This window comes from Phascolarctos cinereus, unplaced genomic scaffold (assembly GCF_003287225.1).
Source record: "Phascolarctos cinereus isolate Bilbo 61053 unplaced genomic scaffold, phaCin_HiC Scaffold_726;HRSCAF=1367, whole genome shotgun sequence".
NCBI classification, from domain to species: domain Eukaryota; kingdom Metazoa; phylum Chordata; class Mammalia; order Diprotodontia; family Phascolarctidae; genus Phascolarctos; species Phascolarctos cinereus.
The window spans coordinates 177467988-177481568 of record NW_027556098.1 but is presented as its reverse complement, the minus strand read 5'-3'; the positions used below and the strand labels follow the sequence as shown (position 1 = coordinate 177481568).

Below are 13581 nucleotides of genomic sequence, written 5' to 3'. Positions count from 1 at the left end.
CAGTTCAAAGGTCACTTGAGAGGACACATGGTATGTACTAAAAAATACACTGACTGAATGAATGAACCTCCACAGGCCTCTGGTCCCCAGCACTGCCACACACAAAACGGATGAGCTTAGCCCATTAATGGACTAAATGGCTGCTAAGATTATTTCCAGCTCTAACAGTCTAGGGGGCAGGCCGGGTGATCCCCAAACATGGGTCTGTCTTTGATAGCAGAGCACACTCAAACTCATTTTCTTCATCTGTAAATGGAAGTGGGTATTGGACTAGATTATCTTTAAAGTCCCTTTTAGTTCTAAAATTTTGTGAGTCAAAGGGGATTTCCCCATAAATGTACAACTCACAGAAAATTTTCATTTATCTACCATTAATAAATCTACCTACCTCAACAGAGTTTCCCTGTATGTGTATATTCGATATACAAGGAGAAAACTAGGTTTCTCTGCTGCCCAAAAGATAGAACCCAAAGCAAAGGGGTTTTGCGGCTGTCAGATATGCCTAAAAAAAGGCAGGAATACAGGTGGAAGACAAAGATGTGGCCACCTGGACTTAACTCTGGTTCTGCCTCCATTCTGCTTGTACGTTAAGCCAAAGAAAATGTTGGGCATGTCTAACCTTAAGTGGAACAGCTACCCAAAAAAGGGAGCTCAGACCTCTAAGCTTAGTGGTAGAAAAGACTTAACCTTTCCCTGGAAAAGGACTGCTCTGCCTGGCTTTTCTCAGATGGGTGTGGTGGCCATGACTACGGAGTTCTCTGCCTCCTTTCACAGGAAAATAATCTGGCCACTAGCCACTAGCCAGGGTAGCATAACTAGAACTAGATGGTCAGGAAGTGGTCGGTCCTTGAGAGATGGAGCCCAGAAGCTGGTGGCAGATAACCACACCACCACCAGAAACTATCACGTTGAGCAACCATCACAAGACCAGCAGGGAAAAGGTAACATCACACCCAGTAGAGACAACGTACCCAGGAAGGGGCAGGCCCAATGAGGACAGTACAATGGCATCACTAGGAAATGTCAGTGGACTAGCAGCACTAGAAGTTAAGAGTTGGCACCTAGGCAGTACAGTGGGTAGAGTGCTGGGCCTGCAGTCAGGAAGATCTGAGTTCAAATCTGGCCTCAGACACTTACTAGCTGGGTGACCTTAGGTAAGTCACTTAACCACCATCTCAGTTTCCTCAACTGTAAAATGGAGATAATAATCACACCTACCTCCCAGGGTTGTTGTGAGGATCAAAATGAGATAATGTTTGTGAAGGGCTTAGCATAGCACCTAGCACGTAGTAGGTGCTACTTAAACATTAGTTATTCACTCCACATGTGCCCCTAATGCATGATTTCTATACAAACCCCCTCACCCCACCGATATCATGCACGTTTGTAGGAGATGTAGTTCAAGTTTGGGAATGGTCTCTTCTGACTTGTCTTACTAAGCTCTTTCAATAAATAACTGTGCTTTGAATTAACTGTGTTTACTGGGTGACTAAAAAAAGAGTAAATACAATGGTGAGAGCTCACGAGCTATTGTTCTTTATGGATGCAGATCCATGAGAGCAATCTGAACCCTGGGTAGCTCTGTTAGGAGCAACGCGTGCATGTGCATGTGCACGTGCATGTGTGTGTGAGTGGTGGGGATGCCCCAGTGCCCCAGGCAGCAATCTGATCATTCACATGTAAAATAAAGGTACTATATTATAGCTATTGTCCCAATAGCTAACAATGCTCCCCAATTTTTTTATGCCTACGGAGTATCTGAACACCTCTCAAGAGTCTGTCATTCTTAAAAATGAACTAAGAAGCTGAAATGCATTTATTGTTTGGAAACAAATTTCCAATTTGTTGAGCATCTAGACTCAAGAGGAAGGTGGATTAATGCAATGAGAAGATCCCTGATCTGGAGACTGGGACACCTGGCCTAGAATATTAGCTCAGACACATCCTGAATGGGTAAATAATTTCACCTGGCTTGAGTTTTGGTTTCCTCAACTGTAAAATGGTCACACAGCTGGAAAGCATCAGAGCTAAGATTTAAACTGAAGGTCTCCTGACGCCAAGACTGAAGTTCTTTTTCTCATCATACCAAGAGCGTTCCTAGGGAAAAGAGAAGACCCCAAATGGCTCACACCAGGGCAGCCCATCCCACAGCTCGCTGCTCCTGTAGATCTGTTGTGTGCAGAGGCTCTCCTTGGCCCCCATCTGACGGACTCCTGGCACTTACCATTCATAGTCCTCCCTTGTGCAGGAACAGTTGGACACCACCACTGGCCTGTCGAAGTCTTCTCCATTAAAACATGTTGCATGTGGAGTCCTCCGTTTGAAGACAGTCTTGTGCCCCAGTAAACATTCGTTTCCCCGTTCATCAGATGGTGACCACAGCTTATAGTCATTCTCAGTGCATGGAACCCCTGAGGGGGACAAGAATGAAAAAGAACAAAACTCTGAAGCATAAAGTTGCCAACATGAGATGCTTCAACTTCCTAACTCATTCATCATCTTCCCTCCAGCCTTGCCCCACCTTCCAGTTACCTAGATTCAAAAACTCAGTTATCTTTGACTCCTCCTCTTCCTCCCTCCCCATCCCTATTTCCAGTAAGTTGCCAAGTATTGCCAATTGTACTTCTACAATAACTTTTGCATCCAATCTCTCCTCTTCACTCACAAACCTGTTACCCTGTACCGACCTTCACCGTCATTCATGTAGACTAGCACAATGACCTCCTCAATGGTCACCTTGTCCCTACTCTCACCTCTCCCCAATACACTTTCCATATTGCTAAAAAATACTACACCAATCAAAAAACCTTTAGTGCTGGCACACTGCCCAAATTCCTTGTTGCAGCATTCAAAGCCCTCCACAATATGGCGGCCACATATTCAATATTACTCCCCTTCATATCTTCCATGTTCCAGACAAACCAGTTTATGATCTGATTCCCAAGCTCAACACTCCATTTCCTGCCTTCATCCACTCACAGGGGCTATCCCCCATATCTGGAATGCAGTACCTCTTCATCTCAGCCTCTCAGAATTCAGGGAGGGCTGGAACCATCTCATACTGGCTCTAAAGAAACAACTTCAATTTTCAGTGTGAGCCAACACTCAGGAGTTGACAAATGCCACAAATCAGGGCTTTATTTATCACTTTGTGGATTAACTAGGCTTAAAAAAATTAAATAATGCAGATTAAACATAAAAGTATATTGTGTGTACATTTCCACTCCTCCCCTGCCCAAGGGCCAGTAGTTAAACATTTACTAGCACACTCCTGCTTAGATGATTCTTTGTCCTTCAAGACTTAGAACTGGGGCCGCTGCCTTTGTGAGGCCTTCCCTGATCCCTCCAGCTGTTAGTACTCTCTCTTTCTTCAGTTTTCCCTAAACTAATACCTTTTTGTGTACATGATGTAAATCCCCTATTCTCCCACACACACACACACACACACACACACACACACACACACACACACACGCATACACCCATGAAATACCAATGCCATGAAGTCAGGGACAATCTTCTATCTTTGTATTCTCGGTACCTTGTGCATGTGTAGGCATTTAATAAATGTTTGCTGAATCAAAATAAATTCATTTAGCTGTTGTAATGGCTATAAACCCACCAGCCAATCTTAAGTCCAAGGGGACATTTTGAATCTAAGAATTTCTTAAGTATCTAAGAAATTCCCTTAGAATATAGGTCCTTAAACCTGGATCTATGGATTCCCCCCAAGAGATCTGTGGAGAGATTTCAGGGGAAAATGTAAAAAAAAAAAATTTAAGGCAATTGGGGTTAAGTGACTTGCCCAAGATCACACAGCTAATAAGTGTTAAGTGTTTGGTCTGAGGCTGGATTTGAATTCAGGTCCTCCTGACTTCAGGGCCAGTGCTGCTGTATCCACTGTGCCACCTAGCTGCCCCAGAACATGTAAAAATTTTAAAAATATTTTGTAACTGTATTTCAAAAAAATTTATTTCCTTTGTAATCCTACATATTTTATGTCATGTATTTAACAGTAACTTTCTGAGGGGTCCACAGGCTTTATCAGGCTGCCAAAGGTGAAGAACCCTGGCCTTGGCATTCTCCGGTATAACCATACCACACAAGGGATAAAAGGAGCCTTAGAGATAATACAGCATCTAAGCCCTTCATTTTATAATGTGTAATGGAAAGAGCCCTGAGGCTGAATCCTGACCCTGACACTCACTAGCTGTGTAACCCTGAGAAGTCACCTGGTTTCCCAATCCCCTCATCTATAAAACAGGGATGCTGTTACTCACACTACCTACCCCCCCAGTTGCTACCAAGAAAGTGCTTTGTAAATCTCAGAGAGTCACGTAAACATGAGCACATATTAGTGTTTACAGATGAGGAAACAGACCCAGGGTCTGGCAGAAAAGTGTACTGGATTTGGAGTCAGAAAGACCTAGAATTGTATCCTACCTCTGCTATCAATTCTGTGGCTCCAGGTAAATTACATAAATATTCTGAGTCTCAGTTTCCTCATCTATAAAATGGGGATAACAATAGCACCTACCTCTTACAGCTGTCATGAGGATCAAATGAAATAATCTATATAAGGTACTTGGCAAATCTTAAAGACATGTATAGAAGCTGGACTCATGGAAGAAAATCTGATTGAGGAACACTGCCCTTCAGTGTAGCATGGGATTTCAATGGCACAGGGGCTTCATAATACCATTAGACTTACATTCACTATCTGGAAAGCATTTTATACTACCCTAAGAAGGAGGTAAGAGACAGAGGTAAGAGACTAACATAGCTGAACACTTCATTCACCCCTAGAATTCCTTTATGCCTCTCCATGGAGGCCTTAATCTGCATTTGTTTTTTCTGCAGAGTTCGGATATTTTTGTTTTGTTATTTACACCTGTGATCACCTTCTCCAAGCAGACAGTAAGCCCCTAGAGGGTAAGGATAGTTTCCTTCTGCATCCCTTTAGAGTGCCTGGTTTAAGAGGGTTCTGTGCACAGCAGGTATTCAATCAGTGCTGAAGACCCACACAGTAATGATTACCAAGATGGTGGCAGCAGATGATGACTCCCCTGAAGATTCACTCACCTAGCACATCCGTTGTGTTAACCTGCAGGATCAGCCAGCTGTGCCCATTCTCTTTGTATGACCCAAAAATGGTGAATACGGTGCTCTTTTCTCCAGGTTCAGTGAGAAGCCCGTACACAAACACAGGCTTCTCTGAGAAGCTGAATGTTTTCCAGGTCTCCCCTTCATTGGTACTGTACCTACCCAAACAAAAACAAGGAAATTCATAAGGTTAAAATTCCCTATACTAAATAGCCTCAGGGCAGGGAACCAAGCCCAGGAAGACAGACCATGTTTTGTTTACTTTTTACAACAACATTAAATTTTGTCCTTGTGAAAAATTACCTGCAGGGTGAGTTCTCCACTGAGCTTATGAGGAACCTAGGATTAGGAACCACTCTACAATCTTTTTTTTTTATCTCAAATTACATACAAAATACATCCTGTCTTCATTTCTCATATGTATTTGAGATTTTAGGCTTAGTTCTTCAGAATAACATCTTCTCTGATATATCCCAGGTGAAAATGATCTTTCCCTTCTCAGATTTCTTACAGCAAATCAACTGAACTCATCTTTTACCGTTATAACATTTTACCTTATATCCTATTGATTGCTGTACAGATGTTATTCACCCACCACTAGAATGTGAGCTCCAAAAACAAATTCCTTTGTTTGGCATTAAAGCTTTAACAATCTAGTTCCAACCTGCCTTTGCTGGCTTATTATGCATTTATTACTCTCCCTCACACACTCCATGGTCCAGCCAACTGGCCTTCTGACTTAACTCTTACACAACATTTCATATCTCAACTCCATGACTTTGCACAGATTGTGTCCTGCCCTCCCCAACCCCACTGCACCCCATGCTTAGGACACATTCCATTGCTCACCTCTACTTCCTGGAATTCCTAATTTCCTTCAAAGCTGGGCTCCAACACCACCTGCCATATGAGGCTTTTCCTGACTCCCAGGAAAAGGACCACAAAGGATGAGGCAGTATATAAAATGAAATCTGATGATACAGTGACCCCAATGGAGGAAAAGAGAGCAGGATCTTATGTTGGATAATCACAAGCAGTAACCAAAAACACCCACCTCCACATACAGGAATAACAGATATTACATTAATCCTTATTAAAGCTTAAGTCTTTTATTTAGGTTCAAGAAAAATAAGCTCACAAGTATAGGACAGTGAGAAGCATCACTTCATAACAATTCATGTGAGTAAGACCCAGATACTGATGTCTCCCTCATGGAAACTCCCTTGTATTTGTTTATTTTTCTATATTTATACATGCACATATTGTCTCCTGCAAGAGCATGTAGGTTCCTTAAGTACAGGAATAGTTTGGTTTTCATCTTTGCATCTCTAGAACCTAGCACAATGTGCTGGCACATAGCAGATGCTTAATAAATGCTTACTGATTGACTGAGAATAATTTTGTGTCCCTCAAGCACTGAACACTGGGTCTGGCATAATAAATAGGACCATAAGAAATATATGTTATATATCTGATATATTCATAAATTACATATTATAAATTACATTTTATACATTTATAAGTTATATATTATAAATTATATCTATATGTAACATGTATATTTATGTGTAATTTTAAAAATCTATATATGTTGAAATCATTTCAGATGCACACGAAACCGTAATGTCTATTGTACTCTGATTTTTATCCACATATAACACCCCACAATGGAAAGGATTTAGCTTTATCCTAAAGAACCTAATAATGGTGAGGATCATTAGGCAATGGCAGAGGGAAGCTGAAGAAATGCCTTCCTTCAAGGTTTTAACAAAAGGAGAAATCTTCATCTTCTGGGATGGTTCAAAATAGAAGAAGGGATGAGCTGACCTTTTCAATCCCCTTCCTTACCTGTGGTTTTTGTAATGGCTTAACATCCACTCCCATACATACAAATCTAATGGAGCTGTCTTGCTTGGCAGAAATGATGAGCAGCGTTTGTCTGCTCTGTAATAATAATACTGGAAATCCAGTCTTTTGCACATTGCCTAATTATTTCTATTTATAAGTTCCTCCAACTCTAGCTAACCTCAAGAGACGAATCATTTCATTTCCCAGGAGAAACTAGAAGAACCCAACCAATAATGCATTAATGAGGCTAACGAGCAAATGCACGGTCAAGCACAGGCCTGTTGCTACAAACAAAATTGCTCATTTAAAAGAAAACTATTTTCCAGAATTTCTAGAAAGAAAAATAAAGGAGGGGAGGAGGTTTGCATCAACTACAGATGGTAAAGTAAGTAATAAAAGGACCTTCACAAACCTTAATATAAATGGAAACTATAGCTGTTATCGATTCAAATCAACAATGTAACAGATTAATGGAATGGAAGCTAACAGAACCTTAGGAGAATGTGGCCACGTCGGAATACCCTTGGACTGAGTAGCAGACGAACTTCTGACAATGCCTGAGAAAACAGACCCAGTCAAATACAAAGCCTAAACTTAGGGATCACAGATATAGAGCTGCAAGGAGCCACCTAGCCCAACCCTCTCATTTTACAGATAAAGCAACTGAGGCCCAAGTTTAAATGACTTGTCCAAGGTCATACTAAGCTGGTAATAATCAGAAGTGTCATTTGAATCCAACTCCTCTAACTCCAGAGTCAGTGTGCTTTCTACTGCATCAGTCTAATCTAGCAAATATCTAAGAAGCACCTACTATGTATAAGGCATCATGCTAGGTGCTGGGGATATAAAAACAGAAGAGGTTCTAGCTTCTGCCACTAAGAATTGGCTAGGTCACTGACAAATCCTTTAGGAAAACATGCTTTCAACAGTTTAGGGAACAGATATTCTTCCAACAGAGAGGATTGGAAAATTTAACAAAGGAAAATGGTTCACAGAGGAGAAGATAACCTTAAAAATGAAATTCTGATAATAAAATTTTTCTAACTATCCCCAATGAAGGGAAAGGGGGACAGACATTTTATGCTGAACAACACCATCAGACAAAAAAATAGATCTCAAGAAGGCAGAATGATGGGTATTAAATTAATTCTTATTGAGGTTCAAGTCTTACACGTGAATTCAAGAAAAATCAACCTCCCAAGTATGGGACAGTATGAGACATGGCTTTGCAACCATTTCTGTGAAAAGGACCTCGGGTTTTAGAGGACTGTAAGTTCAATGAGTCAGAAGAAAAACATGGTAGCCAACAAAGTTAATATAAACTAAGGTTGCATTAAAAAAGCATAACACCCCTGACAAAGGGAATAATAGTCTCATTTTACTCTGCCCTTGTCAAACCACATCTGTAATACTGTACTTAACTCTGGGCTCTACATTTTGGGGTTGGATATGCACAGACTGGAGAATGTTGAGAGAAAGGTGGCCAAGATGATGAGTTTCAAAACTCTGACATGAGAAGGTTGGTTGAAAAAATCTGGGTTTGGAGAAGGGTAGAGGGGGAACATGATAGCTATCTTCAAGTATCTGAAAGGCTGTTAAGTAGTAGGACTTGTTTTGTTAGGATCAGTGGGTGGAAGTTGCAGAGAGGTCATTTGGGGTTCCTGACAATTAGAACTGTCCAACAACAGCTGTTCAACCACAAGTCTTCAAATAAAGAAGAGGTTCTTACCAAGGGTCTGTGAACTTGTTCTTATAACCATATTTATAATCGCCTTTATGAACCCTTAAATACTTATAACAGTATTTCAATGTAACTGATTTCCTTTCTAATCTTATATATTTCATTCTATGCCTTTAACAACATTAATTCTGAGGGAAGGGGTCCATAGGCTTAACCAAGGTGTCAAAGGGATCCATAATACAATCAAAGTTGAGCATCTCTGAAAGAGGGGCTGGATTTTGTGATGTCCTTAGAGGCTGCTGTTTGTCTGTGACACCAGTCAGTGACCCTGCAGAAGTACTTACTGAACAAGTATGGGCTGGACAAGGTAACTTGTAAAGTCTCTTATAATTCTATTTATATGACAAAGAAAACTACAAAACTGTGATGGGAATGGCCCTAACAAGCTCACCACTTAAGGGCACGTACACACAGAATGGAAGGATGGGCACTTCACCAAACATGAACAGACCCAGAATAAAGTGAGGTCTATGAAAGTACTTTCAAAAGCACAGCAAGAGTAACTTTTAAAACAATTTTCAGAGCAGGAAGACAATGAAGGTACAATGAAGCTACAGCCTGGAGCAGAATGCATAATGTTGAGAGGAGCCACAGGAAGAGAACTATTCAATTCTCTATCAAAGAGAATAGTCTCAAATTGAACTCAATGATTTCTTCAGTCCCTTCCAATTCAGAGACCCTAGGAAACGTAAAACAAGTCAGGCTGGAAGGGGACTGAAGCCTCAGACAGGTGAGCTTCACCTAATTCTGCAAGAATCTCATAACTTTTGACATAAGCAGAATTGAAAGAATAGGAAAAGGCTCAGAAGGGGTCACCAAAGCTTGCGGACTTTATGATACCAATTCATCATCACTCAAGTCTTTTGGTGTTTTGGGGGTGTTTTTGTCCCCAAGACCTCCATCAGCTCATCAAGTAGCCTGCTACTCTTGGTATTTCCTGACTTGACTTCCCAAGGAACAATGGAGGAGAACAAACCCCAAAGACATCACGGACGCTCAGAATAAGAAGGAATTTCAGAGACCCCTTAGTCCAAACAACACCTGAACAAGAAACCCCTTTGTACAGCTGAGAAATAATCATCTACCCAGTCTGCTTGAAAACTCCCCCAGCTGTTTGTTCCCTTCTTCACTGGGGACAGTTAGAAAAATTACATTATCAGAATTTCATTTTTTAAGGTTATCTTCTCCTTTATGAACCATTTTCCTTTGTTAAATTTTTCAACCCTCTCTGCTGGAAGAATATCTGTTCCCCAAACTGTTGGAAGCATGTTTTCCTAAAGGATTTGTCCCTGAACTAGCCAACTCTCAGGGCCAGAGGCTAGAACTCCTATTTTTATAAACCTAGCACTTAGCTTCCATCAGAACGCTAACTCATGGTGGGAAAGAAGTGGGTTGAGTCATCAGGTTTATTTCCTGTCTTATAGTAGTAGCCCTGCCCTCACTTCCATTATATGATATTCCACTGTATGATAACTGGGGTCTTCAGTATCCCAACAGTAGCATCTCTGGTCAAAGACCAGATGTAAACATAAAGACAGACCTACTGATTAAAATGAACATTTGAGATGTTCTGAATTTCTTACGTAGTACATACAGTTAAGTAATAAGTTGAAGTTATTTTGATTTGTTTTTTGAATCTGCTCAATTGTCCCAATGTCTCATTGAGTCTGTAACCTTTTCTTATTCTCATTCACTGAAATTGGGAACAGGTAATAGAACAAATGGTACTTTTTATGTCTTTGAGCAAAAAGTAAAGAATCCTATATTGATGATTCATTTCCTCTTTCATTTTAAATAGCTGGCTGGAGATATGGCTCAAGCTTAATAAGCATCCTGTGCTCTGTCCACAAGCACGGTTCTTGGGGACAGGAGACAGGAAGAATGCCTTGGCACTCAGCATAAAAAAAGAAATGATCACAACGGATGATTCACAGGTCAAAATTTGATTTGCCAGCCTGATCATGAGATATGAGAACAATTTCCACTTCTTCTCATAGAGTCTGCCTTCACCATAAAGATATGCTTAATGATGACACTTCTGACTTGCCAAAAAAAAAAATCAATCTTCCCAAGAGATGAGAAGGGCTTTCATAGGGGTATATCCCCAGCACCTCCTGTGAAGGTCCCAGCACATGAAAGCGGACCACTGGCTAGGTTAGCATGGGTCAAAAGTTAAGCTCATAGCCCAAACATCTCCCTTACTGCACATGGGACAACCATGCCTGCAGCATTCTGCCCCTCAGCTCAAAGACTTAGGGAGACCACAGGAGGTTCCACTTTTGACTGAAACCCTAAAGTCACCCCAAAAAACACAACTATCAGGGCCCGGTCTAGCTTTGGAGAGAGGGGCTGGGGCATCTTCAGGGATTTCAGTGTAGCTCTAGGTTATGGCAAAAATTTGGAGACACAGAATTTTAGAATTGCAAGAGACCTCAGAGGTCATCTAGTCCAACACAGACCTGAAAAAAGGACACCCCCCCCTTCCCTCAACAACATTCCTGAAAAGTGATCACTGAGCCTTTGTTTAAAGGCCTCCAGAAAAGGGGGGGGCCTTCTACACCCTGAGGTGGCCTATTCCAGTTCTCAATAGTTCTCATTGTTGCAATGTTTTTCCTTTCGACCATCAAGCCTCAATCTACCCATCTATACTTTCCACTCATTGCTCCTTGTTCTGTCTTCTGAGGCCAAGCAGAGCAGCTCAAATCCCTTTTCCCATATGACAGCCCTTCAAGTACCTGATGACAGCTATTTTATATATACATATATGTGTAATTATATGTGCATATATGTACAGATGCATATTCACATATATTTATATATATAGATACAGATATATGCACATATATATGTACACACATACATACATACACACTCACATACATATCCCTTAAGCCTTCCTTTTTTTAAACATCAGCAATTCATAATAATAAGAGGGGAGACTTGGTTTAAATAATCCCAAACAACAGATAATCCAAAAGCCATTTACATTTGCATATGGGGGACATTATGGTTTGGGTTATTGGTTTGGGTTTTATTTGTTTTTGAAAACGAATTATCTCTCTAATGGTGTCTTACTTCAGGAAATTTTTAAATGATTCTACATCCTTACAGCATGCATATACACAGACACACACCCTTAGATAATTGGATAGTGAAGGTAGCCCAGAGAAGGAAATAACCTTGGGATCAAAATGCTGAAATAAGAAAATTCAGAGGCAAGGTGGTATGATATAATACTATGTGTACTATGTGTGCAAATAAGAAGAATAATATTCAAATTCCACCTTAAACACTACCTTTATGACCAGGAAGCAGTCATTTAACTTCTCAGAGTTGTGGTTTCATTATCTGTAAAATGGAGTAATAACTCTTGAGCTACCTATTTCACAGGGTTATTGGGAATAAAGTATTCTGCAAACCTTAAGTCACTAGGAACAGGAGAAGTTGTTACTATCATTACTACTGTTGTTATAAACTTCATGTAGAAAAACTGAGAGTTGACTACAAAGCAGTAATTTCTTAACAAATCTAAAAATCAGGATAGCGCCACACTTAACAGTACAAAGAGTTAAATCACAGATAAGCTCTTCAGGTATAACTATACATATGCTGTGCAAACAGTGGGTGGTTTGTAAATGTTTGATAAATTAAAATGAATTTTTTGAAGGGTATTGAAATCATCACATCATAGAACTTCTTTAAAAAAATGGATAATGCCAATGTAGATTCAGAGGACCTACATTTACAATCTCACTCTTTCACTCATCCTACCTTTTTGACCTTAGGTAAAGCCAAAACCTCAATTTCCTTATCTGTAAGTCAAGCATTTATTAAGCACCTACTATGTACCAAGTGCTAAATGTTGCAAAATGAGGGGAGGAGGAAGGAAGAAGGGAAGGAATGCCTGTTATGTGCCAGGCACTGTGCTAAGAGCTTTACAACTATGTTCTTATTTGATCCTCACAACTCTGGGAGGCAGATGCTATTATTATCCCCACGTGAGAGCTGATGTAACTGAGACAGACAAAAGCCAAGTGACTTTCCCAGAATCACACAACTAGTTAAATGTCTGAAGCCAGATGTGAATTCAGGTCTTCCTGACTCCAAGCCCAGTACTCTGCACCATCTAGCTGCCTTCACGTCCCCTTCAGCTTTAAATCTCTGATCCTATGATCATTTAGTCTAACCCCTTCCTCGTCACCATGATGAAACCCAGAGAGGGGAAGTTACTTGCCCAAGGTCAAAGTGACTTTGGGGCAGAGTTGAGAATAGAAACTGGCTCTGCTGCCTCCCAGACCAGGGTTCTTTTCACAATACCATATTGTCTCTTGTCCTAGTCGATTCTTTTCATGATACAGAGGCAGAAAGCTTTAAAAAACATTCTTACCTAGCACCAAAGGGAGAAGAAATCAAGGTCAGAAGGAGAGTCGCAGTCCTTCGCCTATCTCTGCCACCATATTTTGGGATCTATCCCTGCTTCAGTCCTCAGCCTCAGCATCAACCACAGGGGAGAAAGCCAAATAAATGCTACAATCTCAGATTCCTTTTAAAAATAAATCTACCCAGGAGAACGCTGTACACAGTAACAGCTACATTGTGTGATGACTAATACTGATAGACTTAGCCCTTCTCAGCAATGCAAGGATCTAAGACATCTTCAAAGGTCTCATGATGGAAAATGCTATCCACATCCAGAGAAAGAACTATGGAGTCTGAATGCAGATCGAAGCATACTATTTGCTTTTTTTTCCTTCTGTTTTGTTTTGTTTTCTCTTTCTTGTGGTTCCTTCTATCAGTTCTAATTCTTCCTTACAACATCACTAAAGTGGAAATATGTTTAATAGGAACGTATATGTATAGCCTATATCAGATTGAAGTGTAGGGGAGGG

The 13581-nt window shown here is 40.6% G+C and overlaps 1 protein-coding gene across 1 annotated transcript in view; it reads right to left on the bottom strand.

The window, feature by feature from the left end:
• The window catches only part of SORL1 (sortilin related receptor 1), a 213393-nt gene that overhangs the window by 105094 nt on the left and 94718 nt on the right, over window positions 1-13581 (bottom strand). The window contains 2 exon segments of the mRNA XM_020984875.2: window positions 2225-2411; window positions 5083-5261. Of these exon segments, the coding sequence (XP_020840534.1) occupies window positions 2225-2411; window positions 5083-5261 (366 nt within the window).